The 20708-nt window shown below is 39.1% G+C and overlaps 1 protein-coding gene across 2 annotated transcripts; it reads left to right on the plus strand.

Annotated features, from left to right (window-relative positions):
• The first annotated feature begins 2367 nt into the window (after positions 1–2367).
• LOC122558728 (microtubule-associated protein 1 light chain 3 beta) lies at positions 2368–18885 on the plus strand. 2 transcript variants are annotated; one of them, XM_087995821.1, is made up of 5 exons: positions 2394–2525; positions 6635–6761; positions 9799–9854; positions 14242–14348; positions 16425–18885. In XM_087995821.1, exons 2-5 carry the CDS (start codon positions 6725–6727, stop codon positions 16597–16599), a joined length of 375 nt encoding a protein of 124 aa, XP_087851947.1. In that variant the 5' UTR covers positions 2394–2525; positions 6635–6724; the 3' UTR covers positions 16600–18885. The 2 variants fall into 2 exon arrangements, with proteins under 2 accessions (XP_087851946.1, XP_087851947.1); XM_087995820.1 differs by lacking the exon at positions 6635–6761 and having other exon boundaries at positions 2368–2525.
• The last annotated feature ends 1823 nt before the right edge of the window (positions 18886–20708 follow it).

A 20708-nucleotide genomic window follows, 5' to 3' on the forward strand; every position in this document is an offset into this window, starting at 1 on the left:
TTTATAAGCGGGATGAAAAGATTTGAATGTGTTTGTGTTGACCAGTTGATCGAACTGGTTTTGTTAGATATGAGGAGCTTTTTGTTTTCTACATAAAGATTGACTCAGGGAGCAGGTTGCTGGCTCATGTAATGCTGATTTGCTGAACACCTTCAATCAAATGCTAGACTGTTTCTGCCCGGAATAGACCGTTTTTACCTCTTTTATCATTACTGGAGGCTGAATAGCCATTTAAATAAACTGATTACCTAATGGGGGTCAGAGGATTTGCCCCCCATTCCCCTGTAATCTACTTGCCCCTAGAAGAGTGCTTTTTAGGGAGTACCAGTGTCACGTTTGTATGGGACAAGATGGATAGATTAGTAGATAGTGTCTTTGTGATTCATTAAAGGTCTTTTTCATGTCATATGATATGATGTAATATTAAACAGTAATTGATTAGATTAGATTACATTACAGTGTGGAAACAGGCCCTTCGGCCCAACAAGTCCACACCGACCCGCCGAAGCGAACCCACCCATACCCCTACATTTACCCCTTACCTAACACTACGGGCAATTTAGCATAGCCAATTCACCTGACCCTGCACATCTTTGGACTGTGGGAGGAAACCGGAGCACCCGGAGGAAACCCACGCAGACACGGGGAGAACGTGCAAACTCCACACAGTCAGTCGCCTGAGGCGGGAATTGAACCCGGGTCTCAGGCGCTGTGAGGCAGCAGTGCTAACCACTGTGCCACCGTGCCGCCCACAAATTGGTGGATGCTTCACTAATGAATTGATAGGATGGCTTTTAATAGCTATCATAAATTAACTTGTAATGTTTATATAGTATAATAGATAAGTAGCAGTAGTATAAAGATGATTATAGATAATGGGTTACTTTCCTCCAAGCTGCATAGCTTTAGAACAGACATCTATGCAGAATTTCCGACGTGATGCCTTTCCAAAGATCAGAGGCAGGGACTGGATTACTGTGATGCCACAAGAAACCAAGGTTGAGGCAGTGTGATCTAGAAAAAAAAATTCAAATGAAGTCTATGAGACCTTCTGGACTGAATATAGAGTTTAATAATTTTAGAGCCTGAACACCACCTTCCCTGTCTTTTCTCACCAGACAGCAGGGCCTGTCATGATATGGGTTGTTTTCAGTACATCCAACCCATTTTCACCCACTCGTAGTCCCTCTAATCATCTGTTTAGCTCTTCTTCTTCAGCAATCACTTTGCCTAACTTTTTTTCCTATCTGTTCATTCTCTCTTCTCACCCCACCCCAAAATACCAACAATGCTTTCTCTTTACAAATACTGCCAGGCTTTGAGTTTCTCCAGTATTCCTGTTTTCATTGATAATCTTTGCAACTTCAACTTACTTAGATATATTTATCTTCATCGAATCCATTCTTCTATACCGTTGGGATCAATTCGAGTAATTTTCCCAACAAATTTGCACCCAACAAATTTGCACCCATTCTTGCCACCTCCGTACAATTTACTATTGCTATCCAGCTGGGTTATCTTGGTGATTTCCTTGAGCGTATTTGTTAACATTTTTACTCAGCTCAGCGAGCAAACCTACATCTAAAACCTCAACCTGAGCTGCAAATCTTCTCAAAACTCGCCAACATTTTTACTGTACTCTCATTGCTTTCCAAATTGCCAAACAAAATGGAACTAAGATGAGACACCAAATTAATTAACATCTAGGGGCAAATTACTGAAGATGCTGGAATCTACTAAAAACAAGAAATGCTGGCAACCACAGCAGATCAGGTAGCATCCATAAAGAGTCTAGGCTCAAAACGGTAGCTTGCTCTGTCCATGGATGCTGCCTGACTGCTGTGATTGCTGGCATTGTTACTTTCCTTAATTAACATACACATTTGCATGCGAGTAAAAAAACATTTCGGACGTAAGAGAGCGAAAGTGCCTGGTAAGAGGCGAATTAAAAGTTTATATTTTATATGAGTGTGAGTCAGCTGATAACTGTGCGTTACAATTGCAAAATAGCGACAGGCAGGCTAAGGTGTCGCTCGTGCTGGTCTCCCAAGCTCCGCCCCACTCGAGCCGCCAACCTTGTTTACTTCTGGATTCCCAATCAAACCTGATGTTAAACCCCGTATAGCCAATCAGAGAGACTGTTGGCAGTCTTACATCACCGCCTTTGTCGTTCTGACCAATCGAGAACAACCTCCGGGTGGAATGCTTTGCATAGTATTATATTCGGCAACATTATCCAATCATAAGATGGGGTGCACTGTCAATCAGATGTAATGAATCCCGATGATTGGCTGCATAGGCTGTCAATCGGAAGCTGAACGAATGGGAGCGGGGTAATGAGGTGTTAAGTTTGGGTACACGTTTTCGGTTAGCTGACAGTCGAAGGCAGGATCCGCTCGGTGTCGGAGAAGGAAAGCTCACTTGGCGAAGTGGGCCTGTGCTAGCGACCGAGTCCGGCATCCTCCATTACATCCAACCCTTCATGATGCCGTCAGAGAAGTCCTTCAAACAGAGGAGGACTTTCGGTAGGTGCTGCGGCGAAAGGAGGGTAGAGCTGGGGCCTTCTGCCCGCAGGGCGGTGATGGTGCAGTGTCCGGGCAGCTGGAGACAAGGAGCCCGAAGGTCGATGTTTCTGGCCCGAGCACTGACGAAGAGCTTATGCCTGAACTGTCGGTTCTCCTGCTTCTCGGATGCTGCCTGACCTGCTGTGCTTTCCCGGTAACACAGTTCTCCACTCTGATCTGACGCCCTCACTGTCTCCCAGCAGGAGAGAAGGCCGTTTGCCTGGCCCTGGTCAGAGTCGAGCTGGAGTGAGGGTTGAGGCCTGTGTCGCCGGAGTCGCGGGTGGGTCGGAGTTGGGCGGTTTGTCTGCAGCACCAAACGCCGGAAACCGTTAGTGAGCTCGGGCTGGGGGGGGGGGGGGGGAGAAAGGGGGTTGCTCGAGGTGGGGGGAGAAATCAACAATGTTTACTGACATTGGGAGACCTGCAAATAGATCAGCGGTAGTAACTCTGAGCCTGACTGACGATTGTGTTTCTGAGGTATTACTTTTGGTTTTAATTTTGTAGGTGAAAAACCTTCTTCTGTTGTTTGATCTTGATTGCCGCGCCCTCCCTCGTTTTCCCAAATATAACACCCGATTTCATGAATCCAGTTCATGTCTGCGGTAGCCGTACCCTGAATCTCTCGTTTTTGGAACTGCCGCGATATAAGGCTGTGTTTATTTGAAGTAACCATTTCCCCTTTGTGTATTGCAGTTGAGCAGCAAAATGACGTCAACCTGCTAAGATAACATCGTGTAACAAGCTGCATTGATATTTATAAAACTAGCAAAAGCTTGAAGATGAATGATAAACGAATAACAAAAGATAGGAGTGAAACAAAGTACAGTAGTAGGAAAAACGGGAAGTGGTTACCTAACAGTATTTCAGATTAAATTGAGACCTGATTAGCTGATGCATTGGCACCATTCCAGTTTGCTCCCAGTTATTAAGTCTTGATGTATTAGGCTAAGTGTCAGCTGGTTGCCATTGCTACTTATAAAATTAGAATAATTTGGCCATTTTTAAAATAAAAGTATATTTCCTTAGGTGGATCTGTAATTGAGGTCAGACAGAGTAATATAGTAGCATCATGAATCTGCCAATGTACACTGCACTTTTTTTTAAACTTTCTCAATGTCACAATGGGGAAGTCACAATAGGATCACCCAGTCTCTACACTCTATTGAAGGTGGTTTATTGTAGCCCTGTTTTCTTCATAAATTGTCAGTAAATCACGTGATCATCTTATGTTAGACATATAACTTCATTTGAGTTATTGGAGGTTAGTGTGTACTTGTTGGGCCAAAGGGCCTGTTTCCACACTGGGATTCTCATTAAATCAAAATATTCTTGCCCTGAATATGTGAAATTGTTTTAGTAAAAATCAGACCAGAGTTTGAGTTCAATGGTAGAAATTAATGCCTGAGTTGGCCTTTGTTGCTTTATTGTGATCAATTCTTTGTACCCCTTGTCTCATACTATAACATGAGTAGCCATTTTGATCCTATTGCATGCATCCTTGGGTAGAATCAGAGAATGTGCTGTAGAAATTGTTTTGTATGGATGTCTATATAATTGTTTTTCAGCAGAAAGAACAACTTTCTAAAGTTACCCAAGTTCATGGTTAGTCCCAAGGTTAAAATTAGCTACTGCAGTGGGGTAGGATATTTAGGGTTCCTTCCATTTAAGGTGGTAGGTATCTTAGGAAAGAAATAAGAAAATTTTGAAATGGGAAAAACAGGATTATTTTTCAAATCCAAAATATTATGGATGTCCTTTACCTAGCATTATTTGAGTATAAAATCACCAGTTTTTTAAATCTGCTGGCTGTTGTGTTCTTGTAATGTGATATTCCATACCTTACGAACATTAGTTGTCTTCCATCAGAATCCCTTGTCAATCATGTTGGTCAGAGCTGGATCTGCCCAGGAATTGCCAGGAAGTATCAAATTAGTGTCATCCAACTGTATATACTCCAAAGCAGCTTTCAGACTTGAGGTTATTTGGCTGCTGGTGCAGTAATGAGTGGCTTTTTTTCCTGCTGAGAAATGCTCTTTACATGGAAACTAAACCATCAACTTCAGTGGTGATTTATATGATTGATGACAAGGTTTATTAGAAAACGTCTGGGAGTTTGTTGCCCCTGGAGTTTTAAAATTTTGAGGTAGCTTGTTAAATAAATGTTTTTGGATGAGTTGAGTAGTGAAGCATATATTGCCTGAAAGAATTAAAAGTATATTTTTAAATACTACTTTCTATTTAATGATTCTGCTAATAACCCCTGCATTTAGAAGATTGTTTTGCATTAATTTGAAAGGTAATTGGGATTTTTGGTGATTTTCATGTGTAATTTTAAGGATGTTGCAACTTTTATTGTACCGGATGATTCCATTAAGCATCTATGCTTAGTTGAGTTTCAATTTAAATGTTACCCATCCAACAAAACAAGCTTTTCAGTGCAGCAGTTTTGGAATTATTCTGACTAATGTCAGCATTGGATTCAGATTGTTCTAGATGATAGTTTAGATTAGATTAGATTCCCTACAGTGTGGAACCAGGCCCTTCGACCCAACCAGTCCACACCGACCCTCCGAAGAATAACCCACCCAGACCCATTTCCCTCTGACTAATGCACCTCGCACTATGGGCAATTTAGCATGGCCAGTTCACCTGACCAGCACATCTTTGGATTGTGGGAGGGAACCGGAGCACCTGGAGGAGACCCGCGCAGACACTGGGAGAATGTGCAAACTCCACACAGGCGGTCGCCCGAGGCTGGAATCGACCTGGGACCCTGGTGCTGAGAGGCAGCAGTGCTAACCAGTGAGCCACCGTGCCGCACAACTTTCTTCCAATCTTTTAAGTCTGAAACTAGAGTTATATGATTTAACTAGTGCTGTCCCTTTTAGAAACTGTAACTGTTCGTGTACATTTATTCTGTCAGCACATCTGCAGTGCCAAATCTGATGCGGATTTTGTTTTCAACTCACTATGCTCGTTACCTTTAAATACTAAGTGCAAGAAAGTTGGAGCAGCATTATAACAACCTTGTGGTTTGATAGCCTTCTAGTATTAGCTGTCAAAACTAAACTTGAACAAGGGATTGAATGGTTTAGTCAATGGGGTGCACTTGATGTGTTCTGTTTAGATTTCCAGAAGTTACTTATCAAAGTTTTTTCAAAACAAATTCACATTTTTAAAATTCATTTGTGGTACTCGGGTGTCGCTAGCTGGCCAGCATTGATAGTCCATTCCTATTTGCCCTTGAGAAGGTGGTGGCGAGCTGCCTTCTTGAATCGCTGCAGTCCACTTGCTGTGGGTTGAGCCACAATTGCTGGTAGGAAGGGAATTCCAGGAATTTGAACCAACGACTGTGAAGGAGCGGCGGTATATTTGGGTGGTGAGTGGCTTGGAGGGGAACTTGCAGGTGATGGTGTTTCCGAGTACCTGCTGCACTCGTCCTTTTAGAAGGACGTGGCAGTTGGTTTGGAAGGTGCTGTCTAAGTATCTTTGAATTCTGTTTTGCATCTTGTAGATAGTACACACCGGTGCTGTTGAGTGCCAGTGGTGGAGCGATTGAATGTTTGTAGATGTAGTGCCAATCAAGTAGGTTGCTTTGTCCTGGATTGGGTCAAGCTGCTTGTGGTGTTGGAGCTGTACCCATCCAGGCAAGTGGGGAGTATTCCATCACACTACTGACTGTGCCTTGTAGATGGTGGATAAACATTGGATGTCAAGAGGTGAGTTACTCACAGTAGTATCCCTAGTCTCTGACCTGCTCTTGTAGCCATTGTGTTTACGTGGTGAGTCCGGTTGAGTTTCTGGTCAATGGTAATGCCAAGGATGTCGACAGTGGGGGAATTCAGTGATGGTAATACCATTGAATGTCAAGGGGCAGTGATTAGAGTGTCTCTTATTGGTGATGGGCATTATCTGGCATTTGTGTGGCACAAATGTTACTTGCCATTTATTTGTCCAATCCTGGAAATTGTCCAGATCTTGTTGCATTTGAGCATGGGCTGCTTCAGTATCTGAGGAATTGCGAATCGTGCTGAACACTGCAATCATTGACGAACATTCCCTTGTGACAGAGGGAAGGTCGTTGATGAAGCAGCTGAAGATTGTTGGGCTGAGGACACTACCCTGAGGAGGGGCTCCGTCAGAGATGTCCTGGAGCTGAGATGACTGACCCACCACAACCATCTTCCTTTGTGCCAGGTATTGCACTAACCAGTGGAATGTTTGCCACCGATGCCCATTGATTCCAGTTTTGCCAGGGCTCCTTGGTGCAATGTGGCCTTGATGTTAAGGGCTGTCACTCTACCCTCACCTCAGAAATTCAGCTCTTTTGTCCATGTTTGAATTAAGGCTGTAATGTGATCAGGAGCTGAGTGACCCTGGCAAAACCCAACTTTGTAAGAGGAAATATTGATAGGAAACTTGATTCGAGCACTGGGGATAAATACTTATTTCTCAGATTAGAAAGAATTAGATAGGATGTTCTGCATGAGCAGTGTTAGTTCTTTTTATTCTGCTTTATAATCACATGATTCCAATTAAGCACAAAGGCAGCCTCAAAATGCACCTGAAATTGAGGTGTTGGCAAGTGTCAAACTGGGCTAAATTTCAAGAAGACTTGATTGGTGAATAATGGTAGATCAAGTTAATGTGGATTTGGATATGTGTGAGGTAATGAATTTTGGGAGGGAAAACATGAAATGGGAATACTTGCAGTGAAGAATACAGTGGGATCCTATAAACCGAGGCTTGTGGATACAAATAAATACTTCTCCAGAAGTCAGTAAAGTTTGAGGGCTGATAGCAGTTTTTTTTCTAAAAAAAAGGATTCAGAAGTAAACATACAGAATTTATCCAAGAACATGGGTAGGTCGTTAATCAAAGGTATTGTGTTTCATATTAAAAGATATTAAAGCAATAACATGCGGTCTCAATTTATTTGACTGCCAGATATTGGGTTGTGTAGTGAGTATGTAGTTAGTATCTTTTAATGTCTCTTTCTATTTCCATTGCGTCAGGGAAGGCTGAAGAAATTTGAGATTTTTAAAATTGATTATCTTTTATCATAGTGAATTGGGAAAGATTACTTGCCCTCAAATTGTAATGTCACATGACTTCATCAGTGAAGGGAAGTGTTAGGAATTGCTTGGTGTGAGATTTTGTAGGAGCTTGTAATGTTCAACCAGCGGGAGTGGGTGAATCCAGTTCTTTTGTTTGTTTTAAGGGTTTCTGCATAAGTGGTTGAAGAAAATATTACATCACTGTAGGGAATGTGCTGTACAATAGATTAGCTTTGGGTTGCTGCAGAAAAGAGCCATCTGAAACATTTCTAGTCACATGGCTGTTTTCTGTGGCTTGTGGGATGAATGTAACTTAGGAAAGGTACAGTGTTGGGAAGGTTCTTTCAAAGAAACCACAGTGAATTGCTGCAAATAGCTGGTAGATACTGCGGTCGTGCACTTCATGGTTGAGGGGAATACATTTTTAGAATAGTGGGCAAGGTGATAATCAAATACGTTGCTTTGCTTTGTGTGGAGTCAAGCATCTCGAGTGGTGTTGTACCTGACCTCATCCAGGCATGTGAAAAGCATTTAATTGCACTCCTGATTTGTGTTTTGTAAATTATGGGCAGGCTTAGGAAGCTGGTCTTAGTTCTTAGTGTCTTAGTAAATTCTTTATGTTTGACTTGCGATTGTAGCTGCAATATTTATATGGCTGATGCAGTTCAATTTGTGATTAGTGGTGACCCTTTGGAGGTTGAAGGTGAGTATTCAGCTTTGTTGCTATCATTTGAATATTGAGGGTAAATAATATTTTGTTAGAGATCATCATTGAGCGGCACTTGAACGGTACAAATGTTACTTGTCTGCATACTGCATGGACTGCTTTATCTGAGATATTTCAAATAGCACAGAATATTGTGCAATCGTTAATAAATTTCGACACTTCTGACCTTTTTATGATGGGTGGAAGGAACGTCATTAGTGAGGTAGTTGAAGATAAATGTCTATTTCTACCTATGCCTAAGATCTTCAACCTATCTTTAAATTGGGATGGTGAGACTTGGAGGGATACTCGGCATTTAAAGACTGGTGATGCAGACATTTAAACTGGTGGGTTTGCTGATGAAGTGGACTGCATTGTTCTGGATGGTTTGAGGGTTTTTTGTGTTATAACTGCACCTGTTTTGTCTAAAGTAAGTCTCCCATTGTAGTTGACGAGTGACCTGCCATGTGTCTGATTTTGAGGGGTCAGAACCACTCCCTCAATAATTCTTAGTTATTTTCTCACTCATTAAATAATTCGTAAGTCTAGGCTTTGTTTATACTTTGTCTTTAGTCTACTGTTATGGCAGTGAACTTGATTCATGTGCAAGAATAGTGATTTTTGTTTGTTTACAGAGTGAATCAGTTATTTACACTTGTAGAAATATTGCTTTGCTTTGGCTTTGTAAAAAATACATTAGTAAAAAATAGTTTTTTTTATCAATTGGATCTTTTCAAGTCTTGAGTTGAAATTTTCAAGTTTTGAGTTTGAAAGTTTGACGTACAGATTCACAGAACAGAATAAGGCCATTCAGTCAGTTGTGTCCCTGTACACTTCAAGAAAAGTTGTAATTGTTGGGAAAGATTTTCTTGGTGTACGTGGCACTTTTTTTTTGCTTGAGTCTACCATTTGTGAAATAAGGCCTTGAAGTTTGCATGTATTGGGATCTAAAATGGCTCTGATCTCCAGCATCTGCAGCCCTCACTTTCTCATCTAAAATGGGATCTATTATCACCTATATTATGTAGTATATTTTATGATTTAGAGCATTGTTTTATTGCATGCCTAAAGGGAGTTGGATTACAACAGTTTTCTGGCTACTGTCTAATTTTATACCAAAACATGAGAAATCTATGATTGAGTAAAGAGGAATTGCTGGGCTATTCTTGGCAGTAGAAATTCCATGGAGAGTAAAGAGATTTTTTTATAAAGAAAATCCAATGCAATACTCGATCAAGGTTTCAGAAAATGCCAGAGAACCTTGGGTCTGGCAACACTCCTGGATAGAAATGTAGAGCTAATTATAACTCCTTTTCAGGGGCTCAAAACTTTAATTCTGATCATCTGCTCCCCGATATTGCTGAGTGCTTCCAGCAATTTCTGCTTTTATTTCAGAATTCCAGCATCCACAATATTTTGCTTTTGAGGCTTCTGCATTTCATTTTCTAAAGTAATCACTGCTATTTTACAGAACAGAGAGTGGAAGATGTGCGTCTTATTCGCGAACAACACCCCAACAAAATCCCTGTGAGTATTCTTGGAGTAATTTAAAACTAAAATACCCTTTTAAGTTCTAAAGTAGTGTGTGGTGAAATGGCAATTGAGCAAGTTTTTTTATACAGCATATTTACTAACTCCATGATACAGAGCATGGCATAAGTCGGTTTAATCTAGCAAATTCTTTGTGTAGGTGCCACTGTCTATAAAAATGGACATCCTAAAATTAGACACATTTGCAGTTTTGAATAACTGGCAATTAAATCTACTGCCACTCTGAACTTCAAAGCAGTGAGGAATCTCCAAAGCATAACTTCTACAACAGAATTTACAACAAAAAGCATCAGTCCTGCAGATAATTAAAAGTTGGCAGGGATGGGAAAGAAACAGGTTTATTGTGCTGGAGATCTCTTTATTTTGCATGCACAGTGAAAAAGAAACATTTCTATTTTTAGAGTTTAAAGCTTTCACAACGCCATTGATACATCAGAAGTTTTCTTTGCTATGCATACTGGGTAGCATCTCAATTGAATGTGTCAAGTGTGGACAATCATGAATGGGGCTCAAGTTGGAGGGTAGAATGGAATGTTGTGTTGGCTGAAGGGAAGAAAAGAAGACTATGCTTTCCTGTTCTCCCCACTGCCTTTCTTTCCTCCTCCTCCTCTTGTGTGATCTCCTGATTTTCGCAACAGTTGTCAACACAAAACTACATTTAACTCTTGACTATAAAGTAAATCCACTTTGTGAAATTATGAATTGCAAATTTGCCTATCTTCACCAAAAAAATACATGACAATCAACATTCCCAGGCAAAGATAGTGTATCCGTGATATTTCTAACCATTTTGACCTATTTTTAATGAACTCAGCACTCGTGAATTTTATCATTGGTAGGCGTTCTCAGGAACAGAACTCAGGAATGTGGAGGATTAACTGTAGTTAGTTTTCACTCTGATACCTAGCTTTAGCTTGCCACCATCTTTCGGTTCCTCCACTCTACAATTGTCAGGCTGCTTATACAACTTCATATTTAACTAGAGGATATTTCTGAAGTAGTCTGAGGCCATAGTTTTCAGTACTCGTTACGAGCTCTGTTCCATAGTTACCAATTCCGTCCCTTGTCCTATCAGCAGTGAGATTAAGCCAGTCTGTTCAGAACCTTGATATGTTTGATTATCAGTTGAGCTTTTTGACCTCCCATTTGTGCAACTTCTCATTCCACCTCTCTAATGTTCTTTAATTATATTTCACCTGCTTTACTCATCTTTTGCTGAAACCCTCAATCATGCCTTTGTTACATCCAGACTTGACAATTTCAATGGTGGTCTTATAAACTTGAGGGTGTGCAAAATTCTGTCATCCTTGGCTGAAGATTTGTTCTCACCCATGCTTAGTAATCTGTGTTGGCTCCTAGTTGAGCAATTTCTTAATTTTGAAATTCTTATTTTTGTCTGCTTCTCTAATTCTGGTCTGTTGTGCAGTTCCCAATTATAATTGCTGCAGTTGATGAACCTGTGTCTCAATCACTCATCCAAACTCTGGAATTTCCCTTCCTTCATCTCTCTGCCTCTTTTAAAAAGTGTTGTGCAGGAGATATTGAAACCTCCCTTGTTCGCCGACCGTTTGGTTTTTTGGTCTAAGGTTTGTTATATCTGGCGTCATCCTACGTTTTAAGATGCATGTGAAGAATTAGGATATTTCATTACATTAAAAATGCTCTGAGTATAAATCGCTGTGGGAACATAATCTTATAACTTAGATTTAATAACATTTATACAAGTATGGATTGAATTATTCCATGATAGTCGGACCTTCTGACGAGCCTCCAATCATTGTTCACAGTCCAGTTTGTACTAGTGAGTCAATACCATTCTGCAGCACTTAAAGTATTAGTAGCTGCATTAGACAGAGGAAAAACAGACAACAACGTGTAGGGCTTTAATGACATGTTAGGCAATCCTGTCCTGCAGCAACTACATAATCTTGTGCAGGCTGCCATCAGAGCAGATCCCAGAATAATGAAAGCTGTGACTCAAAAATGACCTTGGAATGGCAATAAACTAAGTCTAACAGAAATGAACTAAAATAATATCACATCCTGTTGACGGGGTTCCAGAATGAAACAGTGCACCAACTGCGGATGAGGTAAAGCCAATCCCTGTATATTTGGCTCATTCAGTTTACAGCCCATATGAAAGTAAGGTCACAAGCAAAGATAGGATATGCTACAAGTCCCTTGATGATCTTCATTTACATGGCAGGTTTAATTTTTCTTACCAAGATTCTTGTTGATCTTTCTTTATAGATACACTGAAACCCATACTTGAACAAGCACTGTTAAAACAAAGGTACTGGTGCTAGCTTGGTATATTTTGACCCCTGTAGGACAAATCATTGATGTATAAACTGATCATGCCCTTTGATTGTTTGTGTTGTATTGACAATGCATTGAGTGAAATACGACTCATGGCTGATAACACCTTGTCCCTTGAAGGCTTCTAGTCTATTTCTTTCATCACCTGCACGAACCCGAACCCTGAGATAGTCATATGGCTGTTATCAATAAATTGCAAATTTGTGGCTTCATTCTATTTGTGCATTCGGATCCCTTGAGAAGCTAACATCTTCCACCACATTTGTCTGTTTTTAAAATTCTTATCCATGTGCACTCGATCCATTTTTTTCACCCTTTCATATCCTTCCTAAGTTTCAGAACTGATCAGTTTCCCATCTCAGGAAGTTTACAGCTTCATTTCAATTTTGTCCTTTGTCCTTTTGTGATTTTACTGTCCACCATAAAAATGACCCCATCTGAATTCTACCTATATTCATGATGACCGCTTCAAAGTTGCCATGTTAGTGCCCCTCCGCTTCCATGCCTTTAATTGCTTACTGTATCTCTGCAGAATCCATGGACTCCCTACAGTTTGGAACAGGCCATTCAGCTCAATAAGCCCACAGTCTCCAAAGAGCATCCTATCCAGGCTCTCCCCACCCCCATCCCTGCATTTCCCATGGCTAATTCACCTAACCTACACATCCTTGGACACAATGGACAATTTAACGTTGCCAGTCCAGCTAGCCTTGGACTGTGGGAGGAAACCGGAGTACCCGGAGAAAACCCACGCAGACACGAGGAGAATGTGCCAACTTCACAAGGGCGGTTACCTGAGGCTAGAATTTAACCCAGGTCCCTGGCAAATACAAAAAACAATACTCCAACTGCCTTTGTTTTGGCCTTCTATTTACCCCACCACTTCAGTGGATGTCAATTTGTTGAATGAAATGCTGTCATTTTAGGTATCATGTTCCCCAGTAGACCGTTCAAGTTCATGGGATGCAAACTTTAGTAAAGTTGGCATGCAGCAGACCTAATCACTATCGTTCGGTTCAGTTGGATTGCATTAGGTATTTTTAAGCCACATTCTATAAAATGCAACAAATCTCCAGGACATTGTCATTAGTAAGTATAACCCTCGGTTTATTTACTTCATCGTCATTACTTGTAAGCAACCATCTTGGCTGTAAGAAGTATAGGCACCAATGTTACTAATTTTTCTTTGCCATTGACGTCACATTTGAATAATGCAAGCTCTGTATCATAGCTGTTTCACTGTACATAGACATTAAAGGAAACACTGGTTGTATACAGCATGCTTATTTCATGTGCAATGCATTGCATATGGCTGTGTAGCCAAATCTTACAGCAAAAAGGAAACTAATCGTTGCTGATGTTACCGAGAGAAGTTACCTAGAGAAGTTGTGGATCATGCAGTGGATGCACGATTTATTTCTGTTTTGGTTGAGATTAATTTGACAGGAAACCTCCCGTCTTTCAAATAGCATGTCTGAGCAGGCAAATTGGGGATCATTTCTGATCCCATGCTGGCATATAGGCAAATATAATGTTGCACTTTGTTAGCCTAGATTACTTTGAGTTGTAAATGTAAGCTCGAAGTGCAGCTGGGTTTAACTTCCGAATTTAGTATTCAGCTCAATGATTTTAGATCACAATTTCTGCTTCCATTTCTTTTCCCTTTCTCATTTTACTTTCTTCTCATTCTCATTGCTTTCATTGCTGATTCTGATTGTACTTCATCTCGAAGCAACCTCTGTTCATTTTTGACCTTGTAGCATACCATTTGACCTTGCATCATGAATGCTTTTGTCATTTAATTTCTGCTGTCTTCCACCCCTTAACCTTTCACGTGGTTAAAATGTGTGCCATTTTTATTATGATGAAAATTCATTGACCTGCAGGTACTACCAGGATTATTGAATACTCCCAGCTTATTTTGCAGTTAACGTCTGAACTGGGGCTTGCATTCATGATATTCTAGCTTTGAGCGAAACATCTTATAATTAAGACAAGACAGAAAGCTATTGGATTGTATTGTGTTTTGCTTTCCATTTTGCAGGTCATAATTGAAAGGTACAAGGGAGAAAAGCAATTGCCTGTGTTAGACAAGACCAAATTTCTTGTTCCTGACCACGTAAACATGAGTGAACTGATCAAAATCATAAGGTAAGCTGTGAATCTTAAGTCCGATTCCAGAAATCAGTTGTTGCCTTGTTGATCAGAAGTGTTGCAATCCAGCAGATATTTAAATAGATTGATCAAAAACACTGTTGAATCAATGACCTGTTTTTATACTGAAATGTATTATTCTTCTCCAGTCACTAAAAAATATGTTGTTGAAAAATGAATATTGTTAATGAGGATCTTTGTTTAATATGTTCATACAAAAGTTCATTTAATTCTAGAAAGATTGAGTACAATTATCAGAAGTTAAGACTTGAGGAAAACCCAACAATGTGAAAAGGACAGACTAAAATTTTCGTTGCTGCTGACCAAATTGTTCTTAAGTTCCCAACTGCTTGTCTGCTTGGAACCACCCTGTTCATTATCACTCTTTAAAATAGTAAAATGACCCTGTGTGCTGCACTTAAGCAATATTTAACAAAATTTGAACCACATAATAGAATACAGGTAGAAGATCCTTTATCTGAAAAGCTCAGGACCAGCTGTTTTGCGGAATGCAGCATTTTTCGGTTTTCAGAATAGTGATAGTTTAATGGTGAAAGCAGACCCAATTAAGAACCTGCTTGGCCATGCCCCCATGTCGCATCTGAGTGGCATGTATCGAGTGGGTGTCGACTTGGGTTAACTGTTTGCTCGCCAAACAACCTTGTTCATGAGAAAAAAACTTCACAAAAAATCCTTTGGATTTTGGAGCTTTTCGGTTTTTGGGTCTTTGGATAAACTATCTTCTACCTGTATTAGGATAGCTTTCTCAGAGGATAGAAGGAAGGTATTTGGGCACAAAGTCCCAAAATCTGTGATCTTGGCAATGTAGTGCAGTTTTAAACTGGGTATTTTTGATGCCAGAATTGAAAGAGTGCAGAAAACTCCAGATGGTCAGTTTGGTATCTTAGAAATCATAATTGTCGCCTCACTCATCCAGACCTGCTATAAGAGTTGGTTACATTTGTCCACTTAGAAAGTGGCTTCCAACCTGTTAGAATTCAATAACTTAATTTCTGACATTTTATTCTGAAATGGGAACACAGTGGGAAAATTTAGACTGTACAACTTGCCCAGTTATTGTACCTAAATATCGCACCCAACTTCTGTTAGAACAGGCATATTTAACAACATCTACTTTAGCTCAAAGTATCAAAATATTCAACAATACATGCAAGAGCACAAAATACTTCTTAAAAGAAAATAAACAAATTAGTTGAAAATTATGTGCAATAAAAGATTGGCCTTGGAAAGTAGAAATATAAAATCCAAACTTCATTTTGTTTACTTATCCATTAATTGCCAATTGTAGAATATTGTAAATGGAATGATTGATATATCACTGCATGCAATATGTGGAGTAACAAATTGTCTTTTCTACTTCCCTTACTAACAACAGTAGCAATACAGAAAAGGAGTCTGAACATTAACTATTTATTTTGCCTTTTGTGTCTGCTAATTATCACTGTGGGAATTAACTTAAATGCTGTGTTGGCAGGATAATTAGCATGGCTGCTTTTACAGCAGGGCAGAATTCTACCCTGAAATACAAGCTGTGGATGCTGGAGATCTGAAATAAAAACAAAATGGTTGAGAAACTCAAGAGGTCTGGCAGTACCGTGGAAACAGTTAGTGTTTAGAGTCCGTTATGTCATTCGTGAAGAGCAGTCATATTGGACTTGAAACTGTTTCTCCTCTCTCCAAAAGATCCTGTCCTCACCTGTCTTGAGTGCTTTCTAGTAGGAGGGGAAATGGGGTTGATTTTTAAATTCCCTGCCATAGCTTGGAAGCTGACCTCAATTGTAGCAGTCCAAATTATTGAAATCTACTTGTTTCATGCAAACCTTCTGACTTGAATGGCTTAGTACAATACTAAACAGGGCCTTCTCCCTTGCTGTATAACTTGAATTTTCAGCAAGGAGACAGTCTTGATGATTGAAGTAATTTATGGTGCTAATAAGTTTAGGTAAATTATAATTTTGCTGATATTGCATTCTTATATATTTCAAGCAGCAGAAATTACAAAGAATTAATTTTTAAGAATCTGACACTTACTTTCTGACATGTGCTTTATAGGAGGCGCCTGCAGCTAAATTCAAACCAAGCATTTTTCCTGTTAGTGAATGGGCACAGCATGGTTAGTGTTTCTACACCCATATCTGAGGTTTATGAACGTGAGAAGGATGATGATGGTTTTCTCTACATGGTCTATGCATCTCAAGAGACCTTTGGAATGGACACAGCACTGTAACCATAATGCTGGTTTGGAATAGCTGCCTTTGAAGTCCCTGTAGTGACCTGTAATAATGCATTGCAAACCAAAAAGGTGGCTTACCCAGATGAACCAGGAATTGGAAAGATGATGCATAAAATTATTTGGATATAAAAGTTGATAGTGTAACTGCAGTCTTTTGCTTGTTAGGTTCTCAAAATTGAGTACTATGTTCTTGTAAATGCTATCTGCAGCAACTTTAAGCCAAATCCTAATCGTGTTCAGAGATCATCAGGTATCTTGTATCAGCTACAGACTCTTAAGTAAATTCAAATAACTTCTGCTAAAAAGCTACATTGTCTGGGCTGACATATTTGCTTTGAGTGAGATTATCAGGAATTGTATTTAAAACTAAACTCTTTAAGCCCCACTTAATACCACTTTTAAAGTTTCATTTAAGATATTAAGCGGCTAATTTTCATAATTGCTGCATGTCTAACTTTGATCAATTATTACTGTTCTTCAGTGTGACATTTAAATGGATGTGCAAACACTGCAAGAAATAATATGCATCCACAAGTTGAAACAGGATAGTCATTGTGAATGAGCTGCGAAGCAGTTTAGTGATTCATTTAATACTTATAGCAGGTTCTAAAATGAGGAAAGCCAATAATTTCACTTTGCAAAGTCGTCTGTTTAAATTTCATAATTTGTTCAGAAAATTGCTCAATGTAAACTTGTTTCAACATGTTTTTTCAATTTGTTGTCATTAGTCCAGGCCAATTTAAAATGCTGTACATTTTCTTGTGAATAGCTGTTTGTTTATTCTTAGATTAATTTCTAATGAGCTGTTTCAGAAATGTATCTAATCTTTAGCTATCCTAGCTGTTGCTCGGATTTGCACATTGAGAAACTTGCAGACTATGGAAATAAATACATTCAGAATATATCTAGTATACATTTCTTGTGAATCTAATAGCAAATTATTGGAATAAAATGTTTTAAAGTAATTGTTCAAAAATGCATCATATAATCTAGTCTACAGACACACATCCTAAAATACTCTATACCATTTGTGCAAAGCCTTCATACTCTTGTTAGAATCTGCTGTTCACCTGAAATGAAATTTAGTCCTGAATTTTATTTCTATGTACTTGTTCTCAAACTACTGCTGACTTGATATTGCAGACAAATTGGTTAACTCTGCTATACCAATATCTCCACTGGATGAGTTTCAAAGCAGCCTGTTTGTAGTCAGAATACACAGTGTAATTGTAAACTGTAAATTCAAATACCAGTAATAACTACCTTTTAAGTTTTTGTCTTATCTGTATATTTAAAAGGTTCATTCTGTTTTGTTTGCTTAATGTTAAGTACTTTTAACTATTAACTTTGTACTATAAAATGTATTTAAACAAAACTTATTCTGAAGTTTTTAGAAGACCAATGGGGCAGAAATTCCAAGTTTATAATGAGTTATAATGCACATTTTCTTTTGTTCATGTATTAGTGGAGACAGTCCCTTCATTGATATTCTGCTTTTGCTGCATACATTTAATACTAGAAAGGTGAATCATTAGAAATAATGCTTTATAGCATCCTCAGATTACCACACTGTAAAGAGTATAGGCATTGAGCCAGTAAACTAGCTTATAACATTGAAGGTTAGGGATAACCTTATTGCCTGGAACTGTTGTACTTTTTTTAGTTGTAAATTTAACTGCTGGCGCTGTCAACATTTGGGCATCAGATATATTCTGGAATTGACTTAATACTGCATATGTTTGACTAATTCTGAAAGATTTAATGAATGTTCAGTTTTTATATTAGAACATTTACAAATGCAACTAATCCACATTCCAAAATCTGTTGTAAAACAGGCTAGGTATTAATGAGCATTATTCATTGCCTCTGAAGCAGTGATGTTGCTGGGAAATTGGTACCACTTCTCACCAGTATTTCACTTAGCATCTCCACTGTATGTTTTTCTATGATTGTAACATCAATAATTGAAACCAGAATGCACCAAGTCCAAAAGTATTCAGCAATGCCTTTTGTTTTTAATTGTCATTTTAATTTTTTTACTTTTGCATTAATTCTGGAAATAGTGTCATTCAAGATCTTCTCTAATGTATATTCTTGAGTACATAAACAGATTTATGTATTTTGTAATTTAGACATTTTTAAAATTGTATTGCTTTGGATCTGCTATTAATGAACCTAAACTGACGACTTGTAAATATACTGTATATGATACTGTTTTGAGATGTGTGCTTGTATGGAAAGATGCATTTGCCCTTTTCAAAATAAATTAAAGCTATGGAATCCTGTTTCATTTTTCAGCAGTGTACACAAGCTCAGTAATCCAGTTTGTCTGTAATTCATTTTGATCCCCTAGGGAAGCAATGGCACAGAATCCAGGAAGTAATTCATAATAGTCAACAAAGAGACTAAAAGGATACAGTATCTGTAGTTAAGGAAGTTAAGCTGACACAAACAATTAAGTAAAAGGGAAGTGAAGAAGTTGAATATCTTTTTTTTTTCAAAAATGTACAATGCAGTGTAGATTGGTAGTAGACAAGATTACATGGGGAACATTGTAGAAATCAGTATAGGATGTTTGAAATTTGAGGCGAAATTGTAGCTTGAGAGAAAACTAACAAGAAACATCAATGTGGACAGTTAAACGCTTCTACAAGTATATGAAAAGCAAAATAATGGAGGTGAACATTGCTGCATTAGAGTAGAGGAGTGGGGCTTTGAATAACAACCTCTCGAGGAATAAATCTTAACTGGTGGCACTGAAAATTGATAAGTCTCCTGGGTCTGATGGCCTGTATTCCAGGGTCTTAAAAGAAGTGGCTGACTGTAAAATGGTGAACTTCCTGCTTGTCTTTGAGCATTTCTTATATAGAGTCATAGAGATGTATAGCATCTTCGGTCCAACTCGTCCATGCTGACCAGGTGTCCCAACCCAATCTAGTCCCACCTGCCAGCACCCAGCCCATTCTGATGCGTTTTGAATGTTGCAATTGTACTAGCTGCCTCCACTTCCTCTGGCAGCCCATTCCACACATGCACCACCTTTTTTGTGAAAAAGTTGCCCCTTGGGTCCCTTTTTATATCTTTCCCCTCTCACCCTAAACCTATGCCCTTTAGTACTGGACTCCCCCTCTCCCCCCCCCCCCCCCCCCCCCCCCCAGGGAAAAGACTTTGTCTATTTGTTCTATCCATGCCCCTCAAGATTTTGTAAAAGTCTATAAGGTCATCCCTTAGTCTCTGACGCTTCAGGGAAAACACCCCTAGCCTTTTCAGCTTTTCTCAATACCTGAAATCCTCCAACCCTGGCCGCACAGAACAGAAGGAACAATGGAGGTTTTCTCCATGTTCAGGCTGGAAGGGCTTCAGTGGATTAGAAAGCCATAAGTGGAATTCAACTATTCAAGCCAGGACAGAAATGGAAAGTGGGAAACTTTTATAAGCTGGTTTTCCTTACATTTTATTGGAAGAAATAATATCCACTTTTTAAAGAGACAATAGTAGGATCTTTAGAAAATGTTTGGTTCCATGCAGATGACACATTGAAAATGGCATTTATGGGGAATTAAGTTTTTGTTCATGGTTTGTCAGCTTTCTAATGTCAGTAAAACATTTTCAAATTTTGTATCGTGCCCCTATCCATTGGTTGAATCAAGTTGTCACAGTGGGAGTGAGAAGGCACCCAAAGATTGAGCTTTTCTGCAGTAGGATGTGTGGCAATTATCCAATAGGAGCACAACTTCATTATCTTCAGGCATTTTTTCAAAAATGTTCTTTCATATTTGGCTCAAAAACATGAAACAACCAAGTAAAAATTTCTGCATCTGTTGAAGTATTACTTTAGACTTTGTGATCAACAGATAAATTATGCCTTTGAAATATCTTGGTTTTGTATGTTTCTGGTAAGTCAGTTTCACTTTGTTCCCAAGGCATTTGTATACACAAACATGTTATACAGTCTTTATTTTGCCTAAAACCATAAGCAGCCTTTTCTTAAGCACCAGCTAAGGTTGTAATTGGAAGGCATTGCCACACTCTAACCCTCTCTCAGGAGCATTACATATTTGCTTGTCAGGTCATGTTCGATTACAGTTGTGTTTTAAAAAAAA

Source organism: Chiloscyllium plagiosum, unplaced genomic scaffold, assembly GCF_037043375.1.
Source record: "Chiloscyllium plagiosum isolate Xiang-an unplaced genomic scaffold, Cpla_swu_hap1 HiC_scaffold_17, whole genome shotgun sequence".
In the NCBI taxonomy this organism is placed as follows: Eukaryota; Metazoa; Chordata; class Chondrichthyes; order Orectolobiformes; family Hemiscylliidae; genus Chiloscyllium; species Chiloscyllium plagiosum.